General features: G+C 46.1%; 1 protein-coding gene across 2 annotated transcripts; it reads right to left on the reverse strand.

Annotated features, from left to right (window-relative positions):
- Positions 1–418: 418 nt before the first annotated feature.
- Positions 419–18415, reverse strand: LUC7L (LUC7 like). Of its 2 annotated transcripts, none has more exons than XM_035339838.1 (10): positions 18232–18415; positions 17022–17116; positions 11969–12067; positions 11190–11300; positions 10345–10488; positions 9730–9906; positions 8802–8890; positions 4410–4439; positions 3314–3478; positions 419–781 (listed from the first exon to the last, which is right to left on the reverse strand). In XM_035339838.1, the coding sequence occupies exons 3-10, from the start codon at positions 12062–12064 to the stop codon at positions 640–642; spliced, it is 954 nt and encodes a 317-aa protein (XP_035195729.1). In that variant the 5' UTR covers positions 12065–12067; positions 17022–17116; positions 18232–18415; the 3' UTR covers positions 419–639. The 2 variants fall into 2 exon arrangements, with proteins under 2 accessions (XP_035195729.1, XP_035195731.1); XM_035339840.1 differs by adding an exon at positions 2172–2233 and having other exon boundaries at positions 737–781; positions 17022–18415.
- Between the last annotated feature and the right edge of the window lie 239 nt (positions 18416–18654).

The following is an 18654-nucleotide window of genomic DNA, read 5'->3' on the forward strand; positions in this document are numbered from 1 at the left end:
CTCCTCTGCACACAGGTCATCCAGGTCGTCCCTCTGAGCACATCTCGCACCCGGCCTCTGGGAAGGTTTTGGTCACCCTCACAAAATCAACAGCTGCTGACAGAGGGGCATCAGGGCCGAGTAGCGTCTGCCTTAACCAGAGGAGCGAGGCAGCTCCCAAATGCTGGAGACATAAAAGTGAGGTGGCTAAACACTAAAAGGAGAAAAAAAACTCTCAATTTAACATGTACAAGAAAAAAATCAAATTAGAACCAGTGCTACTGATGATTGCAAACTCCAACTGTGCAAGGGGTCAGGTAAGATCTTTTCAAAAGGGCTTAAGTATTACAAACATGACAGCAGCTCAGCCTTCAACCACGGCACTATCTACCTGCCGCGCTCATTGCATCACAACAAACACAGGGTGCGAGCCGCCGGCCTGAATTGAAAACGATCGGTCAGATTTATTTATTCCTACTAAAACAAAACCTGTTAAACAGTACGTAACTCTGTGTCTCTACAAACTCACAGCTATCTGCCAAACAATAAAAATTCAAAACTACAAAAGATGAGTTGTATTCAGTAAATATAAATGGGAAATTTAGGCTTTGTGTAGAATGTTTATCAGACTATTTACAGTGCAACACAGATCATTTGAGTTCAGATCTCGCCAGCTTCTCTCTCTTCTGATCTCTTGGAACGAGATTTGCCATTTGTGCTCTCGTGCCGCCTCTCAGAAGAGCTCTTCTCTTTTCTCTCTCTGTCTCGGGACTTCTCTCTTGAAGATCGATCTCTAGAAGATCTGAAGTACAAAGTAAACCATTGCTATGAGCTGCACAGCTGAAAGAATTGGAATGAAATACACACAAAACAGCAAAATCTTTCCTAACAGGGCTGACATAACCCAAGCTTCTTACAAAAACGTGCCCAGGTACTGCAATGTCAGGAGTAGTGTTGCCCAAATAGAACCCCCGGCCCCTCTGCACACCTGAGTATTTCCCATGAAGCTTGCAGTGCTGAGCGCGGAGCACAGCCTCTGTTCGTCTCTCCTTAGAGGAATCCTTTCACAGCTGTTGCCACAGGGTCAACTCTGATGTGTTCCCTGTGTGCCTTGCTAGTTTACTAGGCTGTACTAAAGCACCAGCAATTTCTTCCACATCTGTCATTCAGCACTGTTTGTGTCTTTTATAGTTTTGTTTTTTTTTGGGTTATGCTTTAGGCTAGCAGCCTGCTGCTCAAGTGCTTTAAATACCAGCTGTATTCTTTGGATTCAAAGGCTTGCTCAGGCGTAGACTTTTGTCACTCAGCATCTGACAAGCAGTCATCCCAAGCATCCTGAGTTCCAAGTCAGGATGAAACCCATTTTTAATTTGGAACACACAACAGGCAAATCTTTTCACAGCCTGCTCAAATGATAGCTACAGATTTTCAGCAGTGCTTCATTGTGTCAGCCCACACAGAAATAAGCAGAGGCTTTCATACTAGAAACAATCTTAAAAGGCTCTTATCCTGTGTGATTCATGCCAACTGTTAGAAATCTGCTTATCAGCTCGGTGCTGGCCCTTGATTCTCTCTAGCAGCCCATACGCCTGTGGAACCAGGCAGAGGCTTTCAGAGACCCTGCACAGCCAGCAGGTTGGACTCAGGTTGGACTCAGTACACAGGTCCTTCTTTGCAGTCACAAGAAGAGGACCTGGCAGGTACCTTACAGGTACCAGCTTTCCTTCATGTTCATTTTAAGGTTTGGAACTCTTGCACAATTACATTAAAACCTTACAGCCCTCTGTATCTTGAGCCACTTCATTTTCATTACTTTAAATTGTGTCATTTAACTGGAAGACAAGAGACAACATGAGTCTGTTTGATTAAATTAACTCTTTTCCTGTCCCCGCAACAGGGCATGTTGTCTATAGTTCTCTTACCCTTGGAACTCCAGATCCCGTGACAGGCTATTTCTTTCTAGAAAGAAGACTTCAGACCAGCAGAAGCAGAATGTAGGTTTTGTTAACTCCCAGAGTGAAAACAGAAGCTACACTCTTTTCAGGGAATAGCACTGTCCTGTTTGTTTTGTTAAACTGACGCTGGTCTCTCCCCAGCTCAGGAATTTTGCGGAGGTATGTCAGCACGCCAATCCTCCTACAGTCTCAATGGTCTGATTGAATGTGTTCAAGGTTTTCGAAGTCATCCCTTACCTGCTCTTTAGTAATAGTTATTACAGGGTCTTCCTCACTTCCTAATTGTCCAAACTTCTTTTCTTTATTTTTCATGTTCAAGACAGATTTAAAAAAGGACTTTAGTATCTCAGCCATTGGAGAATCAACAGTATTTACACACACACACACACACCCCACACGCGTTAACAGATTTTTTTTTCAGACCATTATTCCCCTCCCCTTCATTGGGTATTTTTAAAACGTGTCCTTTTATCCCTTAGCTAAAGCGACACAAGACACACAACAGTAGGTTTGTTTCTCAAAGCGCACTTAAATGGTGGTGCCTAATCAGGTGAGACGCTCCTTAAGCACTCCCCTGTTAACTAAGGGCATTAAAATAAAGGCTAGATTCTAACTTCAGCGAGCACCTGGGGGTATACTTGCTCCTACATTTGGAAGGGCTGTAAGGAAATACATGGTTTCGTTTCAATTTTGCTAATACTCCTACATACACACGCCTGCTTCAGCCTTCCTCCAGCACAGGGGGTGTGCTGCCGAGTTTCAGAAGAGACTTAAAGCCTTTTCTCAGACTATGGGGTTTCTCCTCAGTGACAGGATGGCATACTCCTCCTTCCAGCTGTTTTTCTCCCTCACCCAATGGAGATTTGTAAAAGTCTGTCAACTAGCCTTTTTGTTACCCTAACAGAAGGCCTCCCCCAGTTCCCAAATCATACTCCTCCCTTCCCCATGCCAGCACTGAGAGCAAGAAGCTGGGAAGCAGAAGGCAAACACAGAAATGTAATGTCAAAACTGCCTCTGCTACTTGGGTTTTACATGCCTGGGGAGGCTGAGTGAGCACCAGCGTGACTATGAGCTGCTGCTTATGCAAGAAATCCAGCCATTTCTCAAGGCTCAGCACCGCAGTTCAGGGAATGACAGTTTTATCTCTTAGACTGCACTCTCAAGCTGGGACCTTGCTGCACAGGCACTGTGTCCACGTGAGGCCATCTACAGACTGCCACTGGGGAATACTGCCTTGGCCCAGGAGCCAGTACAGGGCACTTGCAGCTTCTAACTTGAGACACCAGTCACGCTCCTGCTCACTCTAAGGATCAGAGGAGGCTCCCTGTGATGCCAGGAACCCCCCTTTGCAGAGAAGCACTTGTGTGAGGAATACATACTTGTGTTTTGAACTCCTGTCTCTGGACCCCCGCCGGTGACCTCGGCTGTGGCTGCGGGAACGGCTCCGGTGGCGCCTGTGCCGGTCTCGGGACCTGGAGCGAGACTTCCGCCGTTCACGGGAAGCTGACCTCGAGCGCCTCCGCCTCCTATCCCGAGACCGTGACCTGAAGAGGACACAGACTGCCTCAGAGATGGGCCAGTACACCTGCACCCAGACATTCCAGAGCGACACCTATCCCAACATCAGCCCTCACCCCCTCAGCCTCACCCTCCCAGCACAGAAAGCCAATCACCCCCCCAGGGTGAACATACTCCTCCCTTCCTGGGCTCATGCTACCAACAAAACGCCAGAGGGTAAATTCGAGTTGATGGGGAGCTTATGAAAATCACTTGCACCACTAACATCAGCATGTGGTGATGCCTAGAGCACAGCCCACCAACTGTAATATTCTGCCTCACTCTGACTGAAGAAGGAGAAGGGAAGGCAAAATAAACCTCACGTGAAATTACTGTAACCTGTATGGCAGCCTGCCAAAAGGAGTCTCCCTTGTGAAAGTACTGCACTTTCAGAACAGATTTGTTTCAATCTGCTCTAAAATCAAAACAGAGGATGCCAAAGTATATGGGAAACAGGAGAGAAGCTGACCTCCAGGTACATGATCACCTATGGAATGCTGTCACACCATTAAGGCAAGCTCTTCACAGAGATGTTGGGGCTTTCATCTCAAATCATTTTCTTTTTAAATTATTTTTTTACATCTGAAGTATTATATATAATAGATGCATTTCAGATACAAGAACTATCAAAGGGTATTAGACATTTATTGAAAAAGATACCGAGTACGTCTTAGACTGGTATTCGGGAGCACACAGCCCCCTCTGTCCTGCCTGGGCTAGCCAGCAGATGCCTTCTAGTCCAACAGGTGACACCGAGTTGCACAACACTGCAGAAGTGCCCAAGCAGTATGCTCCCTGAAAGAAGTAGGAGCTAACAAAGTGACTGTGGAGTTCATTCTGTGCCATTTATGAGACCCATGAAAAAAACACAGTAACTAGATAAAAACACAAATAGGCCTTTGGGAGAACTGCACTCACCTTCGACGATCTCTATTTCTTGATCCAGACCTAGAAAGGAGAGGAGAGTTAAGTGAGAGAAGGTATGGTACAGTCAGTGGGTTTGTTCCCTACAAAACCCATCCACCTGGTAGCTTTCCACAGGAGCAACAATAATATGACAATTAATGTGTCATTTTAAAAAGCTTGCCATTTAAGCCAGAAAATGTTTTATTAGCTTCAACTGGGGGCGGAGGGGTGTCACAGTAGCGTGTCACAGCATTGTCTAAAACTGAAGAACACTGCAGAAACACTAGTTTCTCCAGGGCTTGTTTGTAGCTTCCCAACTCCGCGCAGAGCTTTCTGTCAGACAGAAAAGATCTACAACCCAATCCCGGTCTCTGCTAATACACCACTACAATGCACCTTTCCAACTTCTAATCTGCTGCGTGTATTCAGCATACACTTTTTACCCTCTGCAGTCTAACATCAATGAGACGAACGTTTTCACGTAAAAGTGCCGCTCTCCAGCCAATGACGGGCCAGACACTTAATATTCTGATTTTGGTTCCTTTGAGGTAGTTGAGGTCTGAATAAGGAAAAGCACAGCGTTTTCTTACTCATCATGAATATTTAACAAATATTAGATGGAAATTAGCAATATTTTCTGTTTCAGAAAGATGAGCTAGAAAAAAAAAGAGGAAACAAACACGGGAAGAATTATTACTGAAAAGTAACAGATATACTGAAAGTGCTTCATCCCGTACTATAAAGCATCTTCAGGAGAATCATCCAGGTCTCATTCTGTCTCGCACTTCCATGGCTTCAGAGTTCCTTTACGGAGCTCTCAGCTTAACTGTAAGCATTAGCTTCTGACAGTCTGTAAATAACGTTACAGTTCTTTCAACTCCTGAAGCACCCTTACTCAGCACCACTCACGGAGCCACTACGCCTGAAGGACAATGCCTTTCCTTGTCCTCTGTGGCCACATTCAAAGCCAGCCTACCTCCAAACTTCACACAGACTGAACAGCCTCTTTCTGCTTTACTTGACAAGCAGCCAGCCTCTGTTTAGTGACTGAGACTTGAACTCTTAACTGCTCCCACTGCACACAGACCCACAGGGGATGCTCCAGCTACACAGCCACTGAACTGTTTGGCAGCTTCACAGGAGATGCAGCTGAAAGTTACACACGGATAAAGTTAAAAAGAGAGAGAGAAGCATCTACTTTATTAATACATTTTAAAACCATACCTGGATAAGACAATATTAAGAGAATCAATGTGCCCTGACTTCCCTTCACAATGAACAGGATAGTTCAGTCATGGTGGAAAGAAAAAAAACACAAAAGTTTAGAAAGGACTTCAGGTAAAAGGAGCGTGAACCAGGTAGAGCTGAACTTGGGAGTCAGGTGAATAAACCTTGCACTGAGGCCACTCATGACAAGACCAGATGAAGGCAAAGCTGATAAACCAGGAGAGCAAGGCAATAGCCACACACCTACTTTCTCACTTAAAAGAACCTGTCAGAGCCACAGGACCTACTGGAGAGGCCTGGCAGGCAACTGTTTTTCTTGATGGTTGTCGTTACTCCAAGTTCTTAATGTTCTCTCCCTCCTGATCACTTTATTCTGAATCACTGGGGCACACATCCACACAAAGCTATTCCACATCCCCTGCAAAGCCTGGTTGCCCTTCTGTGACTGTGATCTGAGCAAGAGCACACACACTCCTGAAAAACACTCCACAATGCTAAGCTTTGGAAATTCAGGAAGCATCCAAAAAAAGCACTTTCTTTCCTTACTCGCCTGAATCAGTGTGCATCAGGGCACAGCAGATGAATGCAGCCCAGCAAAGTCAAAAGCTGCGCTTTATTGTTTTTTCTGTCCTGCATCACAGAGGCTATGTGCTGAGTTTCAAAATCTATGTTTTGCCTAACTTACTAAAAAGGAAATCCATTCAGCAACTCCACGGTCTTGTTTGCTGGTGTACTCGGCAAGCAAATACCAATGTCTGCACTTCCAAACATGTCAGCTCTCCAGAGAATTTCAGTCTTAAGGTCTCAGTGGGTAGCCAGCAGCCACCAGCAACACCCAACAAAGGTCAGAGGACTTCTCTGCATTCACCACTAGGGGCAACAAAACAGTTCACTCATTCCTACGTGGAAAACAAGTTTGACAAATTAATAAAGTCTGTAAGAGTTAAGAGTTCTTCAAACCCATCCACGGGCTTCCATAATGTGTCACAGTGCCTATAAGCCACCAAAGACGTCTCAAAGTCAAGCGGCATTCCTCCTCTTGCTGAATAACCCCCCTGAAGACACTGCACACGAAGTGCAGCATCAATAAAAGTTATGCAGGAAACATGTTTTCTGTGGTTCCTTAAGTATCAAGTTTTGCTCAAGACAGGTAGTCTCCTCCTAAGTTGCTAGAAGTCACTGATCCATTTTTGTCAGAACAACACCCCTGTAAGCATGGCATTGCACAGCACCCAGAAGAGCAGGTACTTAGAAATCAAGAAATCTGGGCTCTAGTCCCAGTTGACATTAAGCGTCCACTGGGAAAACTGTTTTCCTTTTTTGTGTGAAGTTCCCATTTTAGAGAGGAAAACAATTTGACCTCCCCTATACGTCACTCCTGGCTCCATCAAAACATGCTTTTTTTGGCATCTGAACAGAGGAGCAGAGAGGTGCCTCCACACAGAGCAAGGGAAAGGCTGGCCACAGACTTTAACTAGCACAAAATATGAAGCCAGCAAGAAATCAGACACCAGGCCAATGCATCACAACTCTTAAAACTGTTATATTTATAGCATGAAATATTCAAAAACCCCTTATCAGATGCATCCATACGTGAGCTACCTGTGCTGTGAACACAAGAGGCTCCTTAACTCCCAGGAACTGAGATTTTGGGAATACACATAAAATACATGCCTCAGAAAGAAAGCAGAGATGGGGGTATGGGGAGATGCAGACCAAGTTAGAGATCCAGAGTGCTCTTCCAGAAGGCAACTGTGGGGCTGAACAAATTTCATGCAGAAACAAACTCCAGGAATACAAGAGACTATGGAGACAGACACACTAAGTCCAGGTTACAAGGCTCCTACTGTGAGCCCGAACAAGCCTACCACGAAGCAGCTGCATGGTAAGATACTTCTTGTCTCATTCCATCTTTGTCTCCAGAATACCAACATACGTCAGTCCCATTCGTCTGACTCTTGTGTTCAGCAGCCAGTTCCACGTTCCGTAGCTCCCAAGTATAACTGCACTGCTGACAGCCTTGCACAGAGGCCAGAAAGCTGCGAGGCTCATCATAAAGTGCTGCAGTTCGGCAGAAAGCTGCAACATGAACTTGCACTTCCTGTGACACCAGGCAAACCACAGAAAACCAAGGTCCTTCCGTTCTGGTATTTGTCTGCTAACATTTCCAGAAATGTACGTCCAGAGGCCAGCACCACCTGAGAGCATGCTGCGGTCATGGATCTCACGTGCCTCAGAGACGGACGCCTGAAACACACTCCTCAGTTGACACCGAGGGTCAAGAAGAACTCTCCACATGCAGCAAGGTGTTTTTTTTTCAGATGCAAGAAGTACAAAGACTGTGAGGAGAAACACGAGGTAACTGGCAAAACGCTGTGACAAGAACAGCGCTCCTACTCAGCCACTTCCTCTGCATGACCACCACCAATAACTAGCCGCTCTCTTCATGCCAGGCTGTTTACACACACCAAAGAATTAGTTCTTCCAGTTCAGCTGGCAAGAGGCAGAAGAACTTGTCATGAGAATACCAACGCGGTAGCCACTCCCAGGCTCCAGGATTACACGTGTATGAGCAGAAGGTGACACATGTGGCCACAACCGCCACAAACAGCCACTCCTTGGGATCCTTCTGAGCAGGACAGCCCAAGGATGTCCTGGAAAGCATTCTCCAAAGCTGTGCCAGAAGTACCTCACTGTTACTGCAGAAAAGTTTCTGAGTAAGTCAGGCAGCTTGCCATCTGGCTCATGGATACTAGCTCCACTCTGCTGTCATCTCCTAGCCTAGAAGCAAGGACTACCCAGAGAACTTCTGTATGACGAGAGCCATAGGAGCAGACCTAGCACTCATTCTAAATTTTCCCACTTGGATGCACTAGACGAGGTCATTTCATCCAGACTCCCAGCAACAGGGACTAGACCAATATAAGCCTGAAGATAGCACATGTTCTGAGCTTCTATCTTGCAGATACAACGTGGAGGTTAAAATAATACACAGTCACTTTAATGTGGGGACTCTGTGCATGTGTTTTCATTTCAAATTGAATGCTAAGGTGCTCACCCAGCATCCAGAGCATGTCCAACAGTTGATCCAGCAGCACATGCTGCTTTCCTGCAATACTCAGATACAAGAACTAGGCTTATTTCAATAACTGTTTTATGGTTTTGACTTTCACCTACCGTCTGCCCATTCTCTCCTCTCGTTCTCTCTCTTCTCTCCGTCTCAAACGATCCTGGTTTCTCTTCTCTTGCTTTTCTGCCACTGTTTTCTGGAAAAAGAGTTTACATCATAGTTCAGCCATACGGTAACAGGATACAGACATCTGCAGGGAGACTATTAGTGTAGTGAGACAGGGAACTGTTTCACTGTATTCTATGTGCTAGTCCAGATCTCCATAAGGGTTCTCATTTTCCTTACAACTGCACTAACGTGCGTCAGCACAAGAAATGCCACTCACAAATCTGCTGTGCTTGTGCTCTAAGTGACGAGCCCACAGGCTTTGAGGCAAGGGTCTGTCTCACCACAATTATACACAGCAGAAGGGAACAGTGCTCTGGCCTTGTGCCATGATCAGTCAAGGCACCGACCTCAATATTCTGCCGAATGAGTACGGCACAGGAATCACAGCTCTTACTCCAGCAGGCTACAGGTTCCTGCTTGCAAGCAAGGCTAGTACCACACGGCCATCACAAACCATTCCAGAAAGCTTCTAATCAGCACTGCAGCTACTGCAGACCTCCCTCCTTAACAGCACTATATGGAGCTCCAGTTAAAGCATTTCATTAAGAGCTCTCACGGTGCTCTTCCATAGTCAGAAAACTCAGTGACAAATTTCAGCCAAACCAATAAGACCATTACTACAGCCACACGTAGCTAAGGAAGAAATTACAGCAGGGGTCTAGTTTGGCTAATTCTAAGGGTACAACATTAGTCACACAGAACAGACCGCACAATGAGGCTAGGCAACCCTCCACCTGAAGTTTCCAGGATTCAGAAATCAGAAATTTCTGGGCTTATACAAGCACACTGAAAAGGATTCTATATAAACTTAATGTAAATGCTGAATATCCTCAGTACTGCACGAAGGTTTAAAACAGACAAGATTACCCGCAGCTGATCCAGCTTCTCACGAATCTGAATGAAACCCAAGTGTAATTTGCCTCCAAAGTGGTCAGCAAGACGCCGGTCATTGTCATGGAGACCAAGATACGCTGAACAGACTTCACACACACGCAGCTTCTGCTGTTGGAAGCTGGATGCAGGCATTGAATTTCGGTATTCTTCCTGAAGGAAGGCAAAAAAAGAAACAAAACAGGCAAATGTCAAGGAGTCCATATACAACATCAACCCTCCAGGGTAACCCATGCAAAAAACAACACTGCTGCTTTCAGGGATCATAAAAGCACCCTCAATATAGAGGAGGTGCCACACAAAACACTTTGCAAGTGCTGCTAAGCTGCTGGTCCGTCCTTGCAAGTAACTAGTGACCAAATCTTTCAGAGGAAGAATTGCCCACCCCCCCCCCAAGTCATCTCTCTTCACCGGATGTTTCTAAAGACCTTTTGTTTGTCTATCACACTACAGCACCAACTACTTGCCAGCACATTGCTGAAACTGAACGAGGAGGTGCTGCCAAAACAGGGAAAGAGGTAGGAACCGCCCAGCTGTTTATCACACCGCCTAGCTCAACCAGCTATTACAATTCCCAGAACACCACCATACCTCTGCCTCTTTCTTTTTTGCTCGGACTTTTTCCACTTCCATCAGGATCTTTTGAGACTCATCAACATTTCCTTCAGCTCCCAGCTGTTCAGCTTTAGCTAGGAGTTTTCCAATGTCTTCATTCAGTTCGTGTACTTTCTCTGCCTAAAAAAAATAAGGATTTTTTTTTTTTGATAAGACAAAAACCTTGCCAAAGATTGCAGGACAACTTTTCCTTTTTCTTTAAAACAGAACACCTGTTTAACATAAATAAGCCATTGCTGGAAAGTTATCAATCTCCAAAAGTAAAAGGAATCCCAACAAAAAGATGGTGGTAGGCTAAGTACAGGCAACACAGTTCTAGACGGGTAGTAAAGGAAGGTAAAGGTGGACAGAAGGTAAGAGGTACATAAAGGTGGACAGGACATCATCAGTTCTGCTGCAAACTGTGGCAAATTCTTGGCTTATTGGACAGGAGAGTATCCACAAAACCAGCTCTGGAAATGTGTTTTGTACTGGCCTGGTGGAAGAAGTTCCCAATGAGGAAATTACACGGGTATCTGCTACATGGAAAGACAACAAATCTTGGGATAGATTTACTATTCTAAGCTGTTAAACACTGAATAGGGGACGGGAAACCTATATGCTTTATGGACGTGCTAAAGTAACATCTTTTAGAGTCCATATTTCACCCTACTCTAGCCCTCTGAACCAGACACAAGAACAGCCAGAGCAGCATTTGAGGATGATGGCTGGAATCCACCAAGTCTTCATGGAGGACAGCTTCCCAGTATCAACGGTGTCAGGAGGCAGCAGAGCACCAGTGCACAGCCTTTCAGAACAAGGGTTTAATGAGAGGATGATACCTTTGCAGACACTTCAGCACTGATCTCTTCCTGGGTCTCAGCCAGGCGTTTCTTAGCCAGTTCTGTTCTCCTATCACACTCTGCAATGAAGGATTCCAGGTGATCCATAGCCTGCACATTCAGAAAGACAGTTGTGAACCAAGATGCTCTCCATGTGTCAGCCCTAGATTTGCACCAGCTAGCTGTTGGCTGTCAATCTCCATACAGCACACAAACAACTTCAAGAACAGATGCCTTGAGAAAAAAGTATATAAAGCTTTGCAGAAAGTCAAAGGAAAAAAAACCTGCCCTAATGCCTGTCACCTGACTGGAACCTGACACGGTTCCTTTACTCTGACATAATTCACAAAACTGCTGCTTTGTACCGCACCTCCCATTACATGAGCAACAGGTGCAAAGACAAAAAGCACTGCGTGAAATCAGATGACTGTTCTTCCACTACCATCAGAGAAAGCTAAATCCGGCCAGAAGTGAAATCACAGAGCAGAAGGCTTTTAGCGTAAATTCCTCTTCTGGGACAGGCCATTAGGCTACAGTGACCAGGTACAGAGCAGCAGGTGTGGGATGCAAGGAATACCATGAGAGGCTCCCAGCTAGCTGGACGATGGGGTTGCAAGGGTTATGATTATGTTCACAATTTGAAGTCAGCATCAAGCTGACATTTGGGAAGGAGCTGCACATTCTTGCCAGACAATATGTCAAATAATAGGGTTGGCTGAAATACCCACCGAGTTCTATTGTTCAACCAAGTGTCTTCAAAAAACATCCTCCATACTTACATCCAGCTCAAAAAACAGGTCTCTCTCTTTACTTGCAATCTCATAGTCTGCCCTCAATGCCAAGTCATGGATCTTTGTACACTCTCCCAGGTCCATTCGCTGTTGAAAAGAAAAAGGAAAATCAGTGTGAGAACCCCCCCACTATGGCAACAAGCAGCAAATGCTTAACTCTTGACAGGTGCACGATATCAAAATAAAGTCTCTACAGGAAGAAGAGCTTCCTCTTAAACTGTCATATCAGAACCAGCCAGAAAAACCACATGCTTGCTAGAACCACTCTTCTAGGAGTTCCTAGGACAACATTAAAGCACCCCAAATATTTAAGTCCAGTCCTACTCGTGCTGTAGGTCACAGCAGTCTTACAAATTTCTGGGAGGGAGCTGGAAGGACACAGCATGCTGCAGCAGGAACCTCTTCAACAGGCACCAGCCCCAAACACCTCGTGCTTCAGAGCTACAGAACAGCAAGACACAAAGCTTTGTACCCTAAGTTCAAAGCTCACATCTGCATCAGAAAGATACCAGTAATGTAATGAAACATGCAAGTCACAGAACACAGATGGAATGCTCTGTCAAGAACAAACGCTCCAGGAGGAAATCCTTCACTCAGAGGGCGGTGGGGCACTGGAACAGGTTGCCCAGCGAGGCTGTGGATGCCCCATCCCTGGAGGTGCTCAAGACCAGGTTGGATGTGGCCCTGGGCAACCTGATTTGGTGGGTGGAATCCCTGCCTATGGCAGAGGGTTGGAACTCGATGAGCTTTAAGGTCCCTTCCACCCCAAGCCATCCTGTGATTCTATGACTCTAAGAACAAAGGGACTTAAGGTAAAAAGGGGAACGGCCACTAGAAAAGCAGAACTCCGTGCTCAGCTACAGCACTTATAATTCTCCAGCTAACCCTTCCCACATGCAGCTGCAACTTTAAAATCCACCAGCTCAACAAAGCTAATTCCTACGCATAAGGCATGAGAATTAAAGAGCATCTCCTCTGCCAGAAAGCCCTGACTTGAATGCTGCTCTTCACCTCTACTGCAGTTAATGCTACTTAAATGTGTTGGGCTTCCCCAGTCTGGTAGCTAACAGCCACATAACTGAACTTAATTATGCATTCAGAACACGGAAACTGCATTTCTGTGTTATCAATATGTAACAGAGAACATTCATTCTTAAAATAGAAAAAGAATACGACATTTCTGAAAGCCAAAATAATAAAAGGCGTTAAGTGCGAGCCGCAGCGCGCTGTGCAAGTGGCAGGGTACAGGTCGTCTCACCAAGGAACACCCTGACCAGTCACATCCTTTTCTCTCCCAGTCACCACCAGTCCCAAGGAGCCCAAACCTAGCACAACAACACTGAGTCACAATTGCAGAAGAAGCTAAATACGGCTGAACTGGGACCAATGCAGAATCCCAGCAGAACACCACAAACTAAAGCAGGGGGTGCCAGGGATACGGACGTGGAGCAACGCATTCAGCCAGCAGCAACGGAAGCGTTGAGAATTAAACAAGGGAACCCAAGCAAGCTCCACCAGGTAATGTTCGGCGTTTCAGCATTTACCTGTGCTAATAACTTTTTTTAAACAAAGAAAAAAATTCAAGGTGACTTGCCACTATGTAATCTTCCTCATTTTGCTCAGATTTACCAGAAACAGGAGACTACAGATAAGCAGGCTACAGACACTTTATCCAGGAATAGCCTTTCTAACAGTGGAAACGCAATGCTTACAAAAAACCATTGTTCTGGTACTTTCAGAGCTTTAGAATTTTCATCTTCAGGCAAGCCTTTTCAAGGAATGCTGAAGAGCTACTGTAATTTTGCCACAAAATCTTCCCACATTAGAGCATGACGTGACTTAAACCTTTTAGCTGTACGGTCATTCTACTGAAATCCCTTTCTGATACAGGGAGAAAGAGCAATCCTCCTTGGGACTGTCACACATCACAAGTATTCTCATCTGAACTCTTCTTGCAAGCTGAGCCACAGCCCCATTTCAGAGAAGGAGCTCCCACCCAAAGCTTCAGAAGACTCAACGTGTCCTTTATTCCTCTCACTCTGTTAAAAGGCAACAAATCTCTCAAACTCACCCTCTAGCAGAGAATTCACTGGCTTCATCAGCATACAAACTTCAAGTCTTCCTCCAGATCCTTTGAGATATCTAGGTGCACGGAGATTCTCACGTGTATTGCTCACGTCAGGTAAAATCACTCGGCTTTCTGTTTCAAAGAATCCCCTTGTTTCATCCAGGACACCCACCAAACACTCATCCTTTCCAGCAGTGTTCACGACTTGCTCCAGCCAGTGGCTGGTTTGCCATACAGGTTCTTGAGACAGTAAAGCCTGAGTAAAGACCTAACTCCCCATACGCACGCTGACCGAACACGTTTAGATGTCACTGGCCATCAGTCCTGCTCACGTTCGCTGCACAATCCACGTCCATCCTGAGGTATCTCTTATGAGCATCACTAGTGAACTGTTAACTCACCACGTCTGTTTCCATAAGGAACGTTCTGCAGAAGTAATCACAGGTCTGGAGCTTTACCCAGTTGTGTAAAAAAGGAAAGCACAGATCCCCGTGAAACAACTCTGCAACCTCCAGGTTTCATCTCTCTTATCTCCCACTGAGGGACGCAGAACTTCCCTGAATGCAATTTCCAAGTGATGTTCTCCCCAGACAGCCTTCAGGCTCATCTGTCCCCTCACTAGTGGAATGAGAAATTCCGGATTACCAGATGATACCATCCCCATCTGCGCTGCGGTACTTCTGCTGACAGGTTAGGGCTCTTACGGCCAGGCACACTGGCCCACCTCAACTAAGCAAACATCAACGTGCCTCCTGCAGCTTTCGGAACAGCCCAGAGCCTTCCTTAAAGCCTGGACTCCTTCTCCTGCTCTGCACCCGAAGGTCAGCGAGAGGTCCTTCACCGCGTTTCACTCAGCATTGCTACTGACCAGATGCGGTTCCCCGCTCAACTCCAACCAGCTTCCCACCACTTGGAAATACCTGTACCTGAACGACGCAGCAGGAACAATGCCTTCGGGGAAAAGATGCATCGTAACCACTACCAGAAGGCTCGGAGCAGCTGTTGGAAGCTTCCAGAAAGATACGAGGTCCTGACGTTTGCATTAACACATCCAGAGAGAGATGCCACTCCACGCAGTTAATGCTGATCCACCCACACATCTCTTCCATTAATGGAGCACCGTAAGATGCTCGTAAACATGAGTGGGTTCACGAGGAAAGCCTGCGCAGTTCAGTTGTGTTTCATTCTGTGCTGGTAGTGCTGACAGCTGAGACGTCGATCCCATTCCAGACATCACATGTTCTTTCTACCGTGACCTGTGGCACCAATACGTTTTCTTGCCCCCAAGAACCTGCCGTCGGAGAGCTCCCCAGCCACTTCAAGGCCACCACAAGCTCACGAGTGATCCACAAGATCACTTGCACAGAAGCGGTCTTCCTTCCCGCTCCTGGGTGAGACTTCTGATTGCAAGTTCGACAGCACGAGTAAAGAGACAACTCACTGCACACATGTAACAGAAGCTAAAGGCTTTTCAATGTGCTTCCGTACCCAGGAGATTCACGATGCACCCGAGCACCTTACGCTTCCTCTGTGCCCTGACACTGGCTCCCAACAGTCATGAGCATCACTTTATTTGACCCCTTCGGCTCACCACCTACCTTCTTCCTGGAAACCCGTCAGAAGAGGTGGAAGGCAGCATCTTCAAAAAGCTGTTGAAAAAATACATCCTAACCCACCGGGACTTGCACGGAGGATGGAAATGGGCAGAAGGTGATTAAAGCAGCTCTACAATTCTGAAGCAAAGTGAGGTGATATGGAGGCTGATGGAGCAACCGCTGGAAAACACATCTGAGCTTCAAATTCCTGCCCTGCGTCCCTTACAACGGTTGAAAACCACTAAAATTTGTATTCAGCTCTTCCAGGCTTACTTTGCAGCAACAGCCACTTAAAGCTAAAGTTTGCGTGCTCAGAGCCAGGGCAGCTGCTGCTAAAGCTCCCTCTGCTAGCACCACCGTAGTTTTCCATCTGTGTGACCATCCGAGGCAGAACTACCTGCCAGCCCTTCCCTTTGTTGGTAACCCACTGTGTCAAAGCCAGCTCTCAAAATAACAGAAGAAAGAGCTATAAATACTGACTGCCTTTTAAAGAAACACGCGTGTAAGTGGATGGACAACATGAAATGCCAGAGTAGTGAGTGCCAACAGCAAGGATAAAGATGGATTCCCAATACCCGTATTCATCTCCACCCTGCAATCACGTAATGCAGCAATCACAGAAGACACGCGCTGTTTTCTTCTGAAAGTCAGACTGCATCTTCCGTCTGGCACCTAACTGGAAACTTACTCCACGAGATCTCTCTGTTACCACCTCACCTTTTGCTCACCCAGAGAACATTTGAGCTAAATCTTTGAAAATTCGTCAGCAGCATCCCCAGAGGGCAAGAGCTAAGGAAGCTGCCTCAACTGTTTTAAACCAGTCAGGCGGAGTGACGCACCGCTCACACCAGCAAAGTCTGAAGGCCTGAGCCGTAACCTGCCATTAGCACGTCAGCCCGTAATGATGAAAAAAGCTGAAGTTCCATCCAGGGAACATCAGGTGGTTTAAAAGCGGAGACGGAAAAGCTCAAGGACTGAGGACTAGTGCAGCTTGTGAGAAAAAATCCAGCTAACCTGAAGATGCAATGGTGAACTACAGCACCCAGGACAAGCAAGCTACGATCTTGTGCCCTCCACAGGAGCTTTGTGCCCTAACTATCTACCACAAGCTGTTAAAATAGAAGTAATCTTGCATCTTCCCATGAGACTGCAAGAGAAAAAGCATTTCAAGCAAATTCTGAGAACTCCTGACTTCAGTGGTTCCAAACACCGGCCACAGAAACTGAAAATAAAATTGCAGCTGCTCCTAGGGCAAGGGAAGTCGGATGTTTCCCGGGCTGCATCTCCTAGAAGTTACCTAGGATGGCACAGAGGAGCCCAGAAGAATTGTACCAACCTCTGCCTTACCAGAATTCCCTGTTACAGAGAAGGTACTTACTGTTCCTGCCAGGATATCGTGAGGACAGCAATCCAGGAGGTGGCTCTTGCAGACACGATCATCTGTAAACTTCACCCTTTGTCTGGTTTCATCTCCTGAAATTCATTTGTGGTTTTAAATAAGGAGACATTAGAATACTGGTAAGGTAACAAAGACGCCGGTATGATCATTTCACCTCAATATGCAGATTAAAACAGTTGGTGTTCCTGCTCCCCCAAATTACTTGAAAATGCTTATAGGGTAGCAGGATATTCTGGAAAACTTCTAAGTGGCAAAAAAAAAATACTATTTTAGCATTTATTCACCCAGTACACCGTGTTAAACGCGGTGTTGGCGAGCCAAGTAACGTCCAAGGCCTGTCATCCATGTAAAGAGACAGCACAGCCAGAGAAAAAAGGAGACAGACACTCTGGCTCGCAGCCAATGCTTGCCTTTTTTTCACCACCCCCCTGCCTTTTGTTTTCTTTTTTTTACTGGGCTGAAGGGGCAGGAGATACTGAAACCCATGCTATCGGAGGGTCAGGAATCACGAAACAAGGCTGTGCTGGACAGTTTGTCTAGGCAACTGCTACTTGCTGATCTGATAATTAAGACAGCAGTCCGTTTGGTCTCAAAGCCAAGTATGCAGTGTGTTTTCCAAGGCCGTGCAAAGATGAGTCTTGTAGGTCTCGGCCTGGAACGTGAAACGTACTTCCCACCCGCCTCCCGCCCTCAGAAGACATTTTACACTCAGGAGCCACTTAAACAAGACAATATCAGAAAAGCAAAAAAGAAAAAAAGAAAAAGGAAACAAAGTTAGTCAATACACACTGCGAGCTCCAACATATACTATACCCATCTGCATTCTTCAAGACCTCAGCTGCAGAATTTTATGCCCACTGTTGAAAAGTTTTAAAGGAAAAGCTTTCTTGCCCACACCTGCAGTAAGGAAGTCAGGGGAACGATACATAAAAGTAAAGGCAACGTGGTAATGGTATGTGACAACTTTAAAGCTAAGCTGTGTATATGACACAGGTATGTGTAACACTAACGTATGAATATAGTTTAGGATTTGCAAGCATCCAGGAATAATGTTGTGTCTACTCAAAATGGTTTTGTTTTTTTTTTTCTTTCTTTCTTTCTTTCTAAGCTACGCTTTTAAAGTTACTTGTGAAAAAAAGCAAACACTTTTCTTTTGTTATAACAGCTTTAAAAATTGGTTGTGACTCACGGCTCGATGAACATGAGGCTTTTCTGCAACTCCCTTGCAGATTGATGTAGGCAGGCAAAGATACACTGAACCTTTATAAATAAAATAGAGGGGCCACAATTGTTCAGTTTGTATGAAATAGAAGTATGGGAAGCAATTCAACAGCAACTCAACACACAGAGAAGGAGCACTTAGCCACTTAGGAAGCGAAGTGCAAAGTACCTCGCAGCCCTGCTAACGAGCCCAACGACTTTACGCGCTCGGCAGGCCGCAGAAAGGAGACGCGGGCTGCAGCAGGGCCGCGTTTCCAGCAGGCCGTGAGGTTTCTCGGACAAGCGCTACGGGGCCGGCTCCTCCGGGCGCACCTACCTACCGCCTCCGGGCGGACCGCGGCGCCCCGCCACGGGGCTCCCCGCGCGAGGCCGCGAGCGAAAAGCCCCCGGG

Source organism: Oxyura jamaicensis, chromosome 14, assembly GCF_011077185.1.
Source record: "Oxyura jamaicensis isolate SHBP4307 breed ruddy duck chromosome 14, BPBGC_Ojam_1.0, whole genome shotgun sequence".
Taxonomy (NCBI): domain Eukaryota; kingdom Metazoa; phylum Chordata; class Aves; order Anseriformes; family Anatidae; genus Oxyura; species Oxyura jamaicensis.

Excerpts from the sequence above, each read along its gene's own strand:
- LUC7L (XM_035339838.1), bottom strand. The coding sequence starts at position 12,064 with ATGGACCTGGGAGAGTGTACAAAGATCCATGACTTGGCATTGAGGGCA. Across the intron at positions 4,440-8,801 it reads GAGGAGAGAATGGGCAGACG|GTCTGGATCAAGAAATAGAG; the intron begins GTAGGTGAAAGT and ends TCTCCTTTCTAG. Across the intron at positions 782-3,313 it reads GACAGGAGTTCAAAACACAA|ATCTTCTAGAGATCGATCTT; the intron begins GTATGTATTCCT and ends TTTGTACTTCAG.